General features: G+C 40.9%; 1 protein-coding gene across 3 annotated transcripts in view; it reads right to left on the bottom strand.

The window, feature by feature from the left end:
* Nucleotides 1-8,093: 8,093 nt before the first annotated feature.
* The window catches only part of sik2b (salt-inducible kinase 2b), a 51,552-nt gene continuing 41,283 nt past the window's right edge, over nucleotides 8,094-18,362 (bottom strand). Inside the window, exons 11-15 of one of the 3 annotated variants that reach the window (XM_061719355.1) lie at nucleotides 18,045-18,338; nucleotides 14,426-14,583; nucleotides 13,561-13,674; nucleotides 13,293-13,384; nucleotides 8,094-12,829 (exon numbers count right to left, since the gene is read on the bottom strand). In XM_061719355.1, coding sequence (XP_061575339.1) covers nucleotides 12,181-12,829; nucleotides 13,293-13,384; nucleotides 13,561-13,674; nucleotides 14,426-14,583; nucleotides 18,045-18,338 — 1,307 coding nt within the window. In that variant the 3' untranslated portion in view covers nucleotides 8,094-12,180. Of the gene's footprint in view, nucleotides 12,846-13,292; nucleotides 13,385-13,560; nucleotides 13,675-14,425; nucleotides 14,584-18,044; nucleotides 18,339-18,362 lie in introns of all 3 variants that reach the window. The other 2 variants (XM_061719357.1, XM_061719358.1) reach the window with 2 other exon arrangements.

Below are 18,362 nucleotides of genomic sequence, written 5' to 3'. Positions count from 1 at the left end.
TTAAAGGAGATTACAGTTGTTTTTCTGCTGCAGAAGATCTGAGATGCTCCATCTTTTTCCTTAATTCCAATTTTGCAGTCCGCGGAGAGGATTAGGGCCATTAAATTGCATGGTACAGATCTTTTGGAGAATCTCCACCTTGCTTCTTTTAAATCTCTTAAAATCTCTCATCAGCCCTTCCTGGAGCTGTTTGCTCCCTCCTTCCCCACCAGTCCATCCATCCCTTCGGTCGTGCAGCTCCTGGCTGGACACATGCTCAGCACCCTGTGATGCAGGTTTCAACTCGAGCTGTGCTTTTTTAATAATTGAATGAATGAATGAATGAAAAAAAATGTCTTGGTCACCACCAAGCATGAACACTTAGGTCACAACCAAAGGGTCAGGGCTGAAGCCTCGGCTTGTGAATGCCCCCACTTCTTACATTTCAAAATGTTCTTTTGTCTGACATGTTTGACACATTTTCCTTGTATGAAATAGAACAAATGAATAATAGCTAACAAAGCATACATGTACAACCTATCTGCTTATAATGTACCTACACATATATCCATACATGTACATACATATATACAAGCACATATCCACATGTTCACGACACATGCTAACACTTACATACATGCATGTATCTGTACACACACACATATGTTAAAAAAGGTAACTTAAGTGTTTTTCAAAATAATACTCAATGTACCCATCCTTTTGTTTATTTTCTTTGACATTCCATTACTGGGAACAAGTCTGTACTTATCTTATACTTAATTCCCTTTTGAAGGAACATTAAAAAGCCCGATAAGAAAAACCCAGATCTAACTTTGCACTCGTCACAGATCAGATGGTGGAGCTTGTGATCTAGATACAGCAGGAAGGGGCATTTTTCTTCCAACTAAAGAAATCTTTATTAAAACACGATTACTTGTGAAAGAAGGCTAATCCGCCTCCTTAAATCCACTTGAGTTCACGAGGCAGTAATGAAACAGCAGCAACCCATTTCTTTCTATTTAGATCCAGTTATGGGGAAGGTGGGGGGGGGGGTTCAGCAGCTACAAGCCTTGACTGAGCTGAGAGGCCTGACGTCAATGCAGCTGCCTCCCAGGACTGTGTCATTTATAATGAAAGGAGTCAGGCAAAGCCCACACACACGCACACACACACGGACAGACTGAGGTCAGGATGACAAATGACAAGCATCAGTCGGGGAGGGAAGACACACTGGCATTGCTCCCTTTCTTAAAGTCACCTTGTCGCTTCAGCTCCCTCCTCCTCAGCTTCTTATTGCGTCATCTGGCTGTACCAACTTTCTTTTTTTTATTGTATCAATTGTAACAAGATGTGCAATACCATATGTGCAATATCTGCCTGTCTACCTCACACACATTCTACCTGCTTATTTTTCTTTTTTTTTCCCAATGTACTGTATATACTGTTCATATTTTGTAATTATATCTTTTACTCTTTACTTTTTTTTTTTACCCCTCCCCTGCATGTGTGCGTTAAGTGTACTGCTGCCAACAAAGTGAGATTCCCCACTGAGGGAGAATATAAAGGATTATTTTATCTTATCAAGCAGTTCTGGTGCTCTGTGTGTCTCTCATATATATATATATATATATATATATATATATATATATATATATATATATATATATATATATATATATATATATATGGACTCATATAGAGTCCAGAGCCTACAAGACCTGCTTTTTCTTTTCTAAGGCACACCTGGGTTTGTATACTGGGATTTTTCCTGCTCTGTCCATCTGCCGCCTCTGCTCAGGTACAAGGAAATAACAAGGACAGTGTGACCTTGAATAAAAGAGCTAATATACAACATTCTTCAGTGATCCTCGTGCAGAGGGGGCCGCATTTCCGTCAGGTTTCTCTCCCTAAAGCCTGATTTATTGTTAAATCGACGCAGAACCTACGCCGTATGGTACGGCGTCGGTGTAACGCAGAACCATAAATCAGCCTTAAGAAGCTCAAACGCCACGCTTGGCTTTTGCAGAATTCACATTTTTCATATCCTCGATGGTGAATTGTGAGCGTTCCCCCCCCCCCCCAGCTGCATGCAGAGTCTCGGCATTTCTCTCTCCGACCATCTGAATCCCGAGCAGCGCTGTGATCTGCTCTGAGAGGCGCAGTGTGGATGTTGTCATCCGCCCTCCTCTGGTTGTCATGACAACCACTGACGTTATCACGGTACACTTTGGCCCAATGAGGAAGCAGGCCTTTGATTATTGGGATATTTTACTGGAAAAAGATTACCATTTGTCTCCTTTTTTCTCCGTCTCGTCACGCGTGTCTGTGACAAGTGCGGAGGTCTCAGCAGGAGAGATCTCTATAAATAACCACATTTAGCCTGAAAATGCACTTTAAAAAAAAAACCCTGATACGAATATTGTGCTTGATTTACTTAAAAAAAATATATATAAGTCAACTTTTTGCATGAGATTATTATGTAGATCAAGACAAAGACTAGTCTTTGTATAAACTACTTCATTTTATGTATGTGAATAATACATTTTGCAAGTACAGTCAACTTAATTGTGTTAAGTTTACTTTATTTATCAAAATTAAGTTGACGTTAGGAAAAAAAGAGACAAAAAGGAGAAAAAAGAAAAAAAGAAAAAGAAAAAAGGACAAGAGAAAAAAAGAAAAAATTAAAAAAAGGAAGAAAAAAATAAATAAAAAATTAAGTTGACTTTACTTGCAAATTAATTTTGTACATACTAAAATTTGAGTAGTTCATACAAAGACTAGTCTTTCTTGATCTACATAAAAATCTCATGTGAAAAAGTCGCCTTAATTTTTTTAACGTAGATCAAGCAAGATATTTTTTACTGTTGTGTTCTACATAAAACAAATAAAGCATGTTTCATCTAAACGTTGGTCAATCTGCCCAATAGATTAAAATTGTTAAAGGAAAAGTAAATACAACAAGATCATTGCTTGTTGTTTGTGTGTAAATGAAAAGATTGCCTGGGATTACATAAATACTGCTTGTTAAGGAAAGAAATGCACGTCTTGTTTTTTGAACAAATGCATATTAAGTTCAAAACTAGATGTATTCATGTAAAGCAACAAACTTCATTTTGAATTGTGAATATCACAGATTTAAATATGTTATATTTACATGCGCTTAGATTTATTTTTTTCAGTGCATCAACAGAAAAAAAACAAACTTGCTTATCCTCTGAATTTAATCCGTAGTTTGTCGACCTCTTCGTGCAGAACTCTGATCCCAGAGTGAAACCATGAACACGCGAGGGGGAGAGGGGGGTCCACTGAAACCTGACCCACGGATCAGTGTGACCGTCCCGTGTCCAGGACTACCGTCCCACGAAGAGAAGGAGCCTGGTTTCCATGAACAGGTTGACCCCCCCTACCTACACACACACACACACACACACACACACACACACACACACACACACACACACACACACACACACACCTCTGGAGGGATTAGCTGTTCTCTGTGTGAGTGGCCTGATTGGATTGACATGTTCTCTCACCATGATCCTCTCCACACATCAGGGACAAACCTCTGCTCTCACACAGTCCCTCCATACCTGAACTCATAAACCACCTCATACTGTGCAATATTCTTTCACTCAGCTGAAATACAGCAATGAAAATGTGTAGCACGTTATTACAATTCAAAAGCACCTATAAATACAAAATGATTAATAAATATAAAACAAAGGGATAATACACATATGCATGTTCCTATGGACATGTGTATGTATGTATGTATATGTATGTGTGTGTGTATGTACACATATATATATATATATATATATATATATATATATATATATACATACGCAGTATGCGTGTGTGTATGTATGTATATGTACTATTGTATTATTGCTTATACAAATACTGTATGGAATGCTATTTATTAATGACATTGCACTAGTTTATAAAAGCGTACATTTTTTGTGAAAAGGGTAGGCGTCATAAGCTTAGGCTTCAGTCTACACCTTTTGGTCCTTGGTTTTTAGCTAAAATTGTACACACACACACACACACACACACACAGTGGGGAGAACAAGTATTTGATACACTGCCGATTTTCCAGGTTTTCCCACTTGAAAAGCATGTAGAAGTCTGTAATTTTTATCATAGGTACTCTTCAACTGTGAGTGATGGAATCTAAAAAAAAAAAAATCCAGAAAATCACATTGTATGATTTTTAAGTAATTAATTTGCATATTATTGCATGACATAAGTATTTGATACATCAGAAAAACAGAACTTAATATTTGGTACAGAAACCTTTGTTTGCAATTACAGAGATCAGACGTTTCCTGTAGTTCTTGACCAGGTTTGCACACACTGCAGCAGGGATTTTGGCCCACTCCTCCATACAGATCTTCTCTAGATCCTTCAGGTTTCGGGGCTGTCGCTGGGCAATACGGACTTTCAGCTCCCTCCAAAGATTTTCTATTGGGTTCAGGTCTGGAGACTGGCTAGGCCACTCCAGGACCTTGAAATGCTTCTTACGGAGCCACTCCTTAGTTGCCCTGGCTGTGTGTTTCGGGTCGTTGTCATGCTGGAAGACCCAGCCACGACCCATCTTCAATGCTCTTACTGAGGGAAGGAGGTTGTTGGCCAAGATCTTGCGATACATGGCCCCATCCATCCTCCCCTCAATACGGTGCAGTCGTCCTGTCCCCTTTGCAGAAAAGCATCCCCAAAGAATGATGTTTCCACCTCCATGCTTCACGGTTGGGATGGTGTTCTTGGGGTTGTACTCATCCTTCTTCTTCCTCCAAACACGGCGAATGGAGTTTAGACCAAAAAGCTCTATTTTAGTCTCATCAGACCACATGACCTTCTCCCATTCCTCCTCTGGATCATCCAGATGGTCATTGGCAAACTTCAGACGGGCCTTGACATGCACTGGCTTGAGCAGGGGGACCTTGCGTGCGCTGCAGGATTTTAATCCATGACGGCGTAGTGTGTTACTAATGGTTTTCTTTGAGACTGTGGTCCCAGCTCTCTTCAGGTCATTGACCAGGTCCTGCCGTGTAGTTCTGGGCTGATCCCTCACCTTCCTCATGATCATTGATGCCCCACCAGGTGAGATTTTGCATGGAGCCCCAGACCGAGGGAGATTGACCGTCATCTTGAATTTCTTCCATTTTCTAATAATTGCGCCAACAGTTGTTGCCTTCTCACCAAGCTGCTTGCCTATTGTCCTGTAGCCCATCCCAGCCTTGTGCAGGTCTACAATTTTATCCCTGATGTCCTTACACAGCTCTCTGGTCTTGGCCATTGTGGAGAGGTTGGAGTTTGTTTGATTGAGTGTGTGGACAGGTGTCTTTTATACAGGTAACGAGTTCAAACAGGTGCAGTTAATACAGGTAATGAGTGGAGAACAGGAGGGCTTCTTAAAGAAGAACTAACAGGTCTGTGAGAGCCGGAAGTCTTACTGGTTGACAGGTGATCAAATACTTATGTCATGCAATAAAATGCAAATTAATTACATAATCATACAATGTGATTTTCTGGATTTTTTTTTAGATTCTGTCACTCAAAGTTGAAGAGTACCTATGATAAAAATTACAGACTTCTACATGCTTTGCAAGTGGGAAAACCTGCAAAATCGGCAGTGTATCAAATACTTGTTCTCCCCACTGTATATATTTATATTGCCTGTTTCCTATTTTGTTTTTACATAGCCTTTTACTTGGTGCACTTTTATGGAGCTGCTGCTTAATCTCATTATATTATAATGACAATAAAGGCTTGCTATTCTATTCTAATCTATTCTGGTGTCGTACTTTGAATTTATCCTGAGATTTAAACCTGCTGGACCCCCCCACCCACCCATCCCCATCAAACGTATTGGCCAATCAGAGCTCAGATGAGCACAGGCTCCGTTTCACGTCAAAAAAGGTGTTTTGGCTTTAAGCAAAATATTGACAGATGATTGCCATGGAGATGAATTACATGTGATATAAGAGCAGCAATCTCAGCTGCTGGTCAGGGTTTCAGTTCTTATCATTGCTGATGAATTATTCAGCCCCCCCCCGCCTGTTAACAGCGATTATAAAAGAGCTCTGCAAATTCCTGCAGGGGTTCACAGCTGCTTGCACAGAAGAGAAGCAGGGCGGGTGCTGTATTGTTTAGAATAACTTGCTATGCTTATCATTGTGTGCAAGCACAAGGAGCTTTAAATTGTCTTTATGTGTGTTGCTTTCTTTTAACAATACATGTCTTGCACTCGCTTAGCCCTGCGGTATTGGAAATGCATCCTTAGACTTGATTATTGGCTCTCTGCCACTGATGCTATTGTTAAATGGATTCCAGAGATTGGTATTTAAAAAGAAAAAAAAAAAGGCCCAGTACCATGTTTCCCAAGTCTTCATCACACATGGTTGTGTACATTTAATGAGCTTCAAGCACCGCAAGATAAACTACATTCCTGTCCACTATAATGGGGTCATGGCTGGATTATCAGATGGGCAAAGCAGCCAGCTGACCCGAAGTTCTTCATATCCGCTGCGGCGTCAGTCAGTTAGGGTTAATTTGATTAATTAAACAGTGGATGGGGGATATGCATCACTTAAGCAGAACTGAAATGATTAACACAAGTCCGTCGTTATATAAACGGGACTCAACATTACAAACAAACTGGCCACAATTTTCCTACAGGGTTGATTTGATCACAAAGATCTAAGACGCTTCAAAAAGTATGGAAAATATTTATGAGATTAGCAGACAGAGACATTCAAGACATAAGATAAGCAGCGCATGTGTTGTTAATCAAACTGCACCTCTATAAAAGCTGATGTTTTGGCATATTGATGGTGGAGCATTCAGTGTGTTAACACAATGCCACGAGGGAAAGACATCAGCAACGGTCTTAGAAAAGCAGTTGTTTCTGCCCATCAGTCTTGGAAAGGTTTTAAGGCCACTCATAAACAACTTGGAGTCAATCATTCTTCCGCAAGATTATTCACATGTGGAAAAGCAAAACAAAAAAACCCATCAAATCCTCACAAAACTTGAAATCCGAACATGTTTACACTAAAGTGACACAATGCAATGCTCAGGGAAATGGCAAAAACCCCATGAGCATCATCTTGGACTCCACAGGCTCCGGTCGGCATGCTGAAGTTCACAAAAGAACAAGTAGAAAAAGACTAAACAAGAGTAGCTTGTTTACTTGTTTGGAAGAGCTGCCAGGAGGAAGCCTCTTTGCTAAAAAGAACATGAGAGCGTGCTTATGTCTGCAGAGGTGCATGTGAATAAGCCACAAGACTTTGGCACAATATCCTAAGGACAGATGAGGCTAAAATTGAGTTTTTTTTTGTTTTTTTTTTATTAATACAGAGCCCCATGTTTAATGCTTTGGGATTTTTTTAGGTGTGTTTACATTAAATGAAGCAACATTTAAAAGATTCATTCCAAAACAGTAAGAGACTGATGACATAAAGAAAATTACGTCTTACTTGAACAAGTTATTGCCATTTAAAAGGTGGTTCCATAACCTACTGAATCCCTTATGATGCATTTGCTTTCGTTTTTTTCCCCCATGCCTTGCTCCTGGATTTTGATACTTAATGACATAACATATTACATCATGCTCTTATATTCATCTGTGGATTTATTAACCAAACTAAGACCCGGTAAGGATCAGATGATCATTATGCCCTAAAAAATAAAAACCTCAGAAATAAAAAAAAGTGTTATTTTTTTCTTTTTTTTCCACAACTGCAAATGTTTAACTGATGCAACAAAAGCTGTCCAGCAGCTGCTGCTGGAGTGTCCTCCTCAATTTTATACGTCTCGGGACGAAGCGATTTAAGAGTTCAGCTCAGACTGTTTATAATGGAGAGCTTGGTGTAATCCATTTGTCCAGGTCAGTGACCCTCGCTTACACCGCTGAACCCTGGAGAACTCTCAGACGGCTGCGGTGTAAAGTTACAGCAGCAGTATATTACGTGCAGGAGATAATGTGTGCAGTCAGTCCTGTGACTGCATTTAACGAGGACGGAGACAAACTACCGTCATGACACACCGACACCGACACACACGCAAAACAAATAAAAAATAAAAAAAAATCAGACACACATTAATCTTTTCAATAAACCTTTTTAATCTCAACAGCAAGTTAGCTTATGTGTGGTCAACATCAATGAAGGTAGATATAAAACTGGATTTCCATTGATTTATTTTTTTTGTTTTATCAGCAGGTGGTGAAATGATGATACTTGGAAACACATCCACTAGAATCTCGACTTTAGTCTTCAACTAGAGAAATATTGCTATAATACTTTTAAATGGCATACACTGATTGACCAACAAGAAAAAGGGAAAAAATAGAAAGAAAAAAAAAACAAACAGTATAGAAGCTAAGAAAGAAGCTCCAAAACTCCACACGGTGGGTCGTACAGGGAAACTTCTGAGGGACTTTGGTTTTGTACCTTTGTAAAACCTGGCTCTACTTAATTACAGAAAAAAAAAGGAAGGAGATATTTATAAAACAAATGATTAAAAGGGTCCAACCAGAAATTATTTTGCTATTTAAAGTTTTAATTTAGATTGAAAATATGAAAAGTAAAAAGGCACACTGAACACTACTCACGTTCAACACAACTGCCCTCAGTGCACCTCGAGCTTCACTGAAGATTCACTACACCTGTACAGAGAACACTCATCATAATAAACTGAAAAGTGTTCATTTTTCTTGGATTAAAACCAACAATCAAATAAAGTGTTACAATGTCTGGTCTTTCTTTGAAAGAAATTTGTTTTGTGTCCATTATTGGTGAGGAAGAGAGAGGAGAAAGGTGTTTCCTACAGATTTTGCGGCATGTTTCATCTGCCAGGAAAAGGCGGAGCAACACAAACCTTTCCCACCTTTTCTCCACCGGTCACCTCCTCCTCTCTCGCTACATCTCTTCTTCCCCCTTGTTGAAAAAAAAAAGTGCTCCAGTATTCAACTTCCACAGATCATCCTGAAGATCCTTTAGTCTAACCATCAACAAAGGCGAGACGCACACTTTAATGCTCTTACACCATCAGTGCCGACAATTTAATGTTTTATAAGCCCCTGAATAAATATTACAGCTTCAACCGAGCCTCGCACACTCCTCAGTACAGTCCTCTCTCTGCATTAGTGGCCGTTTTCAACATGAACCACAGTATGGTGCGAGATTACTCCCGTGGTAATGAAGTGGGCGTGCCATCGCATAAACACACCCAGCTAACTGATGAGTTTGTAAATTTAAGGGTGGAATTATTCATGTAACCACAAGACTTATTTTTGCAGCAGGCCTGCAGCGCTCTCTTCTGCTGGAGCCTTTGTTGCTGGAGTTATTTGCATCTCTTCTACAGGAGAACAAAACAGTTACTAGTAACTAGGCCAATAGCATAACAACTGTAAAGCTGATGGAAATTTGACGCCTTTTTGGATGAATCAACACTTTATCATAATAAACCTTTTGTGCAGGAACACAGTCACATCATGTTCCCGTCGCCTCTTGAGAACAGACTATGGCCAGGCCTGGGTATAACCACTCATCCTCTAGAGTCTGTCTGCGGACTCAGAGATACTTGTTCAGTCAGCTTTACAAAAATGTGAGTGAATGCCTCGTCTGCAGGCTTATCTGACTAAAAACACGACTACGGCTTAACCCCGAGCGCCACGGACCACGCAGCCTGAGACGGCCCCGGCCCGATCAAACATCTCAACCCTGCCGTCTTCCTGGGATTCCACCTGAACTTAAATTTCTTTCTTCTATTCTTCAATCATCCACCAGAGAAGTAACAAGTTTGCTTCAAATAGCTTGAACACAGTCTAAGTGCGGTTTAAAAAAGAAAAGAAAGAAAGAACAGACAAAATCTCTTGTTGAGTTGCTAACTTGCTGTCAGTCAAATAGCGATGGTGAGAAACCAGTTAGGATATCCAGTGTCAGGTGACTGATGTTCTATCGTCTTCGCCTCACAGCAGTCGCAACGTCAGGGAGGAAACATTCTTTCAGGAAATCTAATGCAAGGGATTCTTAGGGGCCACTCCGTAAGAACAAACATAATTCATTGTTTTAGAAAAAAAATAAACAAAGAAAAAAAATAAGAGGCATGACTGGAACAACGAGGATGTAAACCAGAATTAATATGAAAGCACAATCGCACAGTTTGTGTTACTTTGAATAAAGCAGTCAATACAGTGTTTGTCTTTTTTCAGAAATGACAACATATGATTTAATGGATGAGGAAAATTGAATTGTGCAAACAACTACAAATACTCCCACACACCCATCCATTCACACACAATACTGTGCAAAAGTTTTAAAGGGGTCATAATATAGGAAAAAAACTTTTCTGTGTATGAGAGCATATGTTTGGGTGTCTGAGGATGTCAACTACTTAAAAAAAAAAAAGTAGCATCTCAACTTTGTGCTGTACCCTTGTGGTATTGTGACCAAAACATCTCAATGTATCAACTTGTTTTTTTAAGGAAAATATTATCTATTTTTAACAACAAAAAAGGTAAGAGTTAGGTTTGTGATCTTTAACTGAATAATCAGCAGGGTGGCGTCTCATGAGTCCCATATTCAGTCTGCAGCAATGATCCCTCGTCTGTGATCATATCGGTGAGAAGCAGCTGAGACAGCACAAGTAAAGATGCTCGCCACAACTGAACCTGCCGAGTACCTTAAAAAACTGCACAGAGGAGGGCTGGAGATGTTTGAAAGGAAAAGGGTGCTACATGCATCTGATTTAGGTATTCACAACTTGCAACACCTTTGATGACATTAATTGACAAATAAATACTTTATGAAATTGCTTTGAGGATTCTTTTTTTTAAACTAATACTCAAAACTTTTGCACAGTACCGTTCATACAGCTGTCTCCAGGCTGATTCCTGCTCTTCCAGGGCAAACAACAGACGGATTATCTCCCGGTTACATCATCATCATCAAGTGACGTCACTGCTGATGACTCAGATATCCGGGGAACCAATCACAGCTGGCTGTACAGGTGAGGCTTCCATTACGATCCCTCAACATTAAGTATTAATATTGCTTCAGTATTGCCACAGAAACAGAATAATATTGACTGTTTAACGCCGCAACTTCTCAACCTAACATGTCAATCACATCAGCCCTCATTTATCAGGCAAACACATGATCCACGTATCAACTGCTGAAGAGGCTTGAGTCCATTTCACCAGTAAAAACTGGCAATTCTTCATCTTATTGACTGTATTGAAACCTGGAAAGTGTGTGCAATCAGTAGTGTACCAAATAAATCAAAATCAGTAGTTACAATTTGTGAAATAGTCACATAGCCTCCACTTCTATTCTCAAACTGGAAAATAGCTTGGAGTTTCACTGTTTTAAAGCAAAAATGTAGCATTGTTTAGGGTGTTTGTTTGAGCAAACACAAACGTCACCTCTGTTTGAGGGAATAGTGTTGAAAGCTATGCATGACCACCATTGTAGCCTTTGCATAATACTGTGTTATAAACTTCAAAAAAACAAAACAAACAGGAGCATTTGTGGTAATCTTCATGGTATCCTGATAAATGAAGGCCATTCTCATTTGCTCAGTTTATTTGTCTTTTTTTGTTCACCTAAATATTAAAAAAAAAAAAAAAAAAAAAAAGATCCACAGAAGTGTTTTTGAGTTAAGAACCAGTCTATAGTTTTGTCGGCGGTGTCCTATCTGAAATACAAAAAGCACTACCAGTTATTGTGCTTTTGGTTGCCATTCAATAAGTCAGTTCACTTTCAACCCATGTCTGGGTGAAACGCTGCTTTCTAGCAGCCTCCAGGATGTGCAGCATCTCCCCCACCGGCTGCACGGCGCAGTCATCATCGGTGGCGCCGCACATGTGACAACGGCAGAACTGCCAAATAAGCACAGCTTAGATCACATTGTGCCACGCGATGGGCCTGTTCCCGCCTCGGAGGGCTCATGAGAACAAGAACCGAGAAGCAGAGGGAGAAAGCGAGGTAAATTAAGGGAGGATTTCGGTAGAAAAGTCGAGGTTTACCACAACTAGGAATGAAGTTTGTATTAGTTGTACAAAAATGAACACTTCCTTCCCTGTTGCTACGCTTATGTCCTCCACTTACATCTCCATTCTCTCTGTTATCAATGCTGTGTAGGTTCTCATTGCTTAATACTGCTCTCTATCAACCCGCTCAACCGGCTTTAGTTGACTAGTACAAAGCCGTGCTGTGAGTCAACGGTCTCCATCATCTCACTGTCCAAGAGAGAGCTTTGCAGCTCAGGCATGCCCAGGGCATCCGATTGGCCCAAACCAGCCAGACCTCCAGCCACGGCCCCGGTGTCGGCCTCTCCCGGGACAGGCTGGTGGTGTAAGGTGGGGTCCATTGAGAAGTCGTACTGCTCCGGCAGGAGAACCTCGCCAGGAGAGCCCAGAGCCTGCTGCTCACATCCTGCGGGGTAGCTGAAGCCCAGGCCGCTGACGGGGGCCTCGTGAGGATGCTGATGGTGCAGGTGGTGGTGGAGGTGAACTTTAGGCGGCAGGTGTTGGGTGTAGTGAGGATGGCTCATGTAGGAATCATAAACCAGGCCCTCACCTGGCTCCATCAAGGGGCTCAAGCTGTGGGTGTGGCTGAAAGGCGGCGACGCCTGAGGACTGCCTTGCTGCTGGGGCTGAGGCTGGAGGGCGGCGGACATGGGGGGGCCCTGAGGGGAACTCTGAGATGCCGCTGGGTCCAGAGCAGGGCTGCCGCTCGGGTAGGAGCCTTCAGCTATCTGCATCTGGTTGAAGTAGGCCTGCAGCCCCGCGCCCTGTGGCGGCGGCGGCTGCAGGTACATCCTCTTCTGGTTCAGTCTGCAGGGAGACAACACTTTGAATCAACAAAAGAGCAGAGCATGAATAAAATGCTTCCAAAACCACTTCACAAGCAAATGCAGACAACAAATGTAATAGCATGAAACAGCATTATTCACAGAAAATAAATCTGCCTGATCGCTTTAAGAATGGGGACACCATTTTCCTACATAGTGAGCTTTTACAAGCATGAAAATGTCAAGAGGATTGGTGAAAAAGTGTGGATGGGATTAGCAAAGCAGTCCAAACGGTCTCCTAAAGATGCACTGCAGACAAACAAAAACGTCTAACATGAAATCCTCTACAATGCTACGTTGAGTAGATGATGCCAAACAAAGTGGAGCTTCAGTCTGATTCCTGTGCTGGGTAACTGGCAGGTTTGATTACAGCACTTTTGCAAAAACAATATTCCTGAAACCAGCTCAGAAATAGAAAAAGAGAGAAACATTGGAGTGGGATTTACCTGTGTTCCTGCAGCTGCTGCTCTAAACTTCGAGGTGTCTCCTTACAGAAAAGTTGGCAACTAGCAGGACTGTTTGCCAAGACGTTGGCCTTCTGGGCAAATAAGAGATCAGGACTTACAATTGTCATTGTAACCCTCGAAAAACTGCATCATTTACCCCTGTGTTATGTCAGAAAATTCCCACATTTCCAAATGATGTTACTGAATGTTTAGCATTCAGTACAAACTTGTGTGATCGCTGGATATAATCAAGTAGTGTTGACTGTACCTGTAGCCTGTGAGTGAGGTACTGTGTTTCCAAACTCTGTCTGCGGGACAGGAGAGGTGGCTGTGGCCCACCTTGGTATAAAGCTAGGCCCTCCTGCTGCTTGCATGCCTCACCCTTCAAACAAAAACATAAAGCATTGGGACAAAACGCTCAAGGGCTCATATTTCAGATCCTTCCCATCTGTCAGATAATGAAGCCGTGTCAAGGTCTGAGTTTCTCATGCCGGCTAACAACATTATCTTCGTAGCCTCCCGCCCAAATTCCCATGTGGCCGCTGATCAGCCAGATGCCTCTCCCTAACTGGCATGTACCATAGGGATTACACATTTAGTAAATGAAATGAAAGCTAATTAAAAGGATGATGGGACTTCAAAAACATAATAACCAACAAAAAGCTGCTGTATTGCATTATGTGGTATGGCAAAAAATAAAATAAAAAGCAAACAAACAAAGAAAGCAGAAGATCTTGCCTGTGCCTACCCATTTCTTTATTTATTTATCATTCCGTTTACAGGAAAGCCTAGAATTCTTTCCTTAAATGGTTCCCCTTGTGGTCTTTCTTTGCACGTATCATGCATGCATGTTTCTTTGTTTGATTGTAGTTGTAGTCACTAGTATGAGCAAATCTGTATGATTACAACAATGGCTTCATTCACTTTGGCCAAGGCGCCAAGCCCCAGGGGGACAGGAGACAGTAAACAAGCCACAGTTGGCTGCCTCTCCAGGGGTTACACAACAGCCCCGCTGCCAGCTTTTTTTTTTTTTGTGCCACAAGAAAATAAGGACAGTAAAGAGCTGGGAATTGATTTTTATGAAAAGACATATCTTGAATTGTGTGTTTGTGTGATCCCGTGACAGGACCAACCTCCAGGAGATTGTCCAAGTGGTGCGGTGGTCCCAGGGGGGCCATGGCCGCCCCTTCCACAGAGCCCATCTGCTCCACCAGCATCTGGACTTTGTTGAGCTCCAGGATTCCTTTGGTCCTCGCCAAATGTTGGAGGTGCTGCCGAAATGCCACCAGACCTGAGAGGACAAGAAAATCCACCCCACCAAAAAAGAAACAGAATCAGAGGTGGTTCCTAATATTGATTTGATTGATTGATTGAAATTCTTTATTCAGTCACATCACACTACAAACATTAAACACAAACATTATCGAAAAATAGTGACTGAAAAGGCACAGGCAGAAGCATAGTGCTTATATTAATGCCTGTCCTACATACAAACAAACAAACAATAGCAAAACTAAACCAGAAAAGCAGGACCAATAAGGTTTACATATATAATAGTAAAGACATTTTTTAAATATAAATGTGTATATATAAATATCCGAGAACAGCAACAAACAAAAACAAACATTAACATTTGTAGCTTTGAAAGATTGCTCTACAAATCTTTTTTTTGTAAACCGAAAATGAGCTGCACATTCGTAAATCTAGGTTAGCGTCATTCCATAGTTAAACTCCCAAAAAAGCGATACATCTCCTTTTAGTCTCTTTTCTAGCTTTTTGTACAACAAATTTACAAACATCACGCAAATGATATTTTTGACTCATGTATTGAGAAAAACCGTTGTACACAGACAGGGAGGGAGTGACTTTAATCTAACTTTATACATTATTTGCATTATTTTATAATAAACCAAATCATAAAATTTCATAACATGGGATTTTATAAACAATGGATTTGTATGTTCATAGTATCCCACCCTATTAATAATATGTATGGCTCGTTTCTGATCAATAAAAGCACTTTGGTGTTTAACATGCTGTCCACAGATCATCCTCTCAGACAGTCATGGTTAATCCTCACTGACGTTAGAGCAGAAGGCACTTTTATCGCCTCGACTGACAATGTGATGGGATGTACGTCATTTGTGTGTGCACATATGACAGTTTGCATGCATGCCTGTGCGTGCGTGTGTGGGTGCATGTGTGTGTGTGTGTGTGTGTAAGAGCAAGCAGATCCGAGATCCATCCAGTGGTGATGAGCTGTGGCTGTGAATGACAGAGCCTGACTCACTGTGATGGTGGGAGCTATTTAAAATCAGAGTCAGCAGTCTGACGCAAAAGAATCCACTGCATCAACACTCTCCAAAGAGGATTAAAAAATAAATAAATAAATAACTGCAGACAGTCAGTGTGGAGCCATGAAAGAAACACATCATTTTAAATCAGAATTATAGACTTTACTTGGCATGAGAGCAGGTGTATACGACAAGCAAACAGAAAAAACGTCCACTTTGGATGTGAATAAGAAAGAAACTCTACCTGCCAGAGATTGCAACTTTGAACATTTGAAAAGCAGGATAGGAAATAAATGTTGCAAGGAGAATAAGGATAGTTAAAGAAGGGGTGGGGTACAAGAGGAAAAGATATATGTGGGCTGAAACCTTCAAATGTGTGTCTATGATTCATAAGGTGAATCATCATCATAGTCGTCAGAGACGCTGAGGAAGAGATAAGGGAAGGGAGCAGATAGACTAGGAGGGGGGAAAAGTGTGTGAAGTAGAAGGGGAGAAGGTGGCAATCAGGCAGTTTTATCAGGAGACAATATACCTGCACTCAGCCCCCCAAAAAAGTACACCGCAATGTTTTACATACCAGGGAACAGTTTTTCAGGTATGTTAACACAACTTCACAGAGGATACACATCATAAAGATCATGGACGTGCTTTCTTTCCCCCTTGTCTTTTTTTTTTCTGTCCTACAACCCTGGGAAGGGTCACTTGTAAACAATTTGGTGTCCATCATTCTGCAGTGAGGGGGATTATTCCCAAGTGAAAACATACAGTTGACAGTTGACAATCTCCCTGCTAGTGGGCGTCTCCATATATTCACACCAAGGTCAGACGGTAGAATGCCCAGAGAAATCGATGAAAAAAAACAACAAAGTCCTACATCTTAGACCTCAGTTGGCATAAATACAAGTTCATGATAGCACAATCAGAAAAAGACTGAACAAGGATGGTTTGTTCAGAAGACTTGCCTGGAGAAAGCCTCTTCTTTCTAACAACGACATGGCAGCCAAGTTTAGGTTTGCAATTTGTATGTTAAAAAAACCACAAGACCTCTGAGAAGAACTTCCTTTAGACAGATGAGAGCTAAGTGGATATGCTTGGTTTTTACCAAATGTTGTACTGTGCTTTATAGTTAAAGATGACACATTAGCACATACAGCTCTCATCAAGCACAAAACCCACCAAAACAACCCTCCACCAGTGTGCACAGGGGGCGATTTGAGCTCATTTTGCAGCCACAGGACATCAACCTTACCAGGAACTCTTGTGTATAAAATATTCTAGAGTCAAATGTGAGGCCATCTGTGCAATAGCTAAAGCTCAGCTGAAACTGGATGCATGCCAGTAAAACATCAACAGGAGTTGGGTTCAGTAATTCTCAATTAGACCCACGACTCCCTTAACTTATAATTTCAAAAAGTTACAAAAATGGCCAAACCATTACACTCGAGGCTTCACCAGGTGAAAATATTGATAATTTTATAGAATCTATGAATGGACTGTGGTCAAGTTAGGTTTCTTATTTTAAACTAACAACCCCTACATTTTGAGTGCCTTCATGCCATGGCCTTGGTACTTTGTAACAGCACTGAAACAGGAGTAACAAACTTATTCCAGCCAGCCAATAATAATAAAAGAAATACCTTATTTTCTGGACTATAAGCCGCACCTGTATATAAGCCGCATCCGCTCTATTTAAAAAAAAAAAGATATGCAAGCCGCAGATATTTCTGTTGTTAGATTAAATATTTACTACATGTACAGAATGATTTTGAACTGTAAATGATGTACATGTTTGTACCTAAATAGATCCTTTTAACACGGCAGAAACTTTGCTGATTAAAACGGGACAGAACCAAGAGAAAATAACCGGTATTTATTTATCTATTTATCTGTTTGAAATCTGCTTCTACCTACTTCTATCTGCTAAAGAAGAAGTAGCGTATTCTTCTTTGCATTTATTTTGTCTTAGTTTTGATTCTAATTCCGGTTAGAGCGCCCCGAGCGGTGGAAGAAAAATCCACAGAATAGCTTTGTATAAGCCGCATGGTTGAAAACCTATGAAAAAAGTAGCGGCTTATAGTCCAGAAAATACGGTATATATTTTTTTTTTATAAAACTTTTCCCCCTCACATAAGAAGTCTTCAGATCAATCTAAAGGTGAATTAGGTGACAATATACGTGTTAATCACAGAGAGTAAATCAGAGCAGCTCCCCTTTAAGCTCTTTCTTCCTTCTACTGCAGTTGGCCGGTGATAAACTTAAACATCAGTCCTTTTCAACATTAACAGATCTTCTAGTAAGGTTTCCATTGCATACACTGGTACCAATCCTAGAAAAGTGTTCTGGCATTTAACCAATATATGATTAATTTTAAAGTGAACATAGTTTGAATGCTTACAAAGAAGTAGGCGATGCGACATATCTGAAAAATTCAGACTACTACTAAATATTACTGGCTCACCTTGGGTGAGGGATGTGTCAGACGCTCGGCGTCCTTCTCTGAAACTGATGGGGGAGCGGTTGTGCGCCTCTCTGTGCTGGGAGGTCAGGGCAGCCATAGCTGGGTTGGCTGGCCTTGCGCTCAAGAAGGGAGAAGGGTTGACGCCAGGGGCAGAGCTGTTGGCTGGCACCACTTCACTAAGGGACGGGGAATCTTCCAGCAGACCGAGGTCACTGTGCATGGAGCCGATATCATAGCCGATGTCTGAGTCCACGCTACCCATGGAGGGGTTGTGGCCCAGAGTGAAAAATTTACCTGGGAATGAAAATGTTATTCAAA

Source organism: Cololabis saira, chromosome 4 (genome assembly GCF_033807715.1).
Source record: "Cololabis saira isolate AMF1-May2022 chromosome 4, fColSai1.1, whole genome shotgun sequence".
NCBI lineage: Eukaryota > Metazoa > Chordata > Actinopteri > Beloniformes > Belonidae > Cololabis > Cololabis saira.
This window is presented reverse-complemented; position numbering and strand designations above follow the sequence as displayed.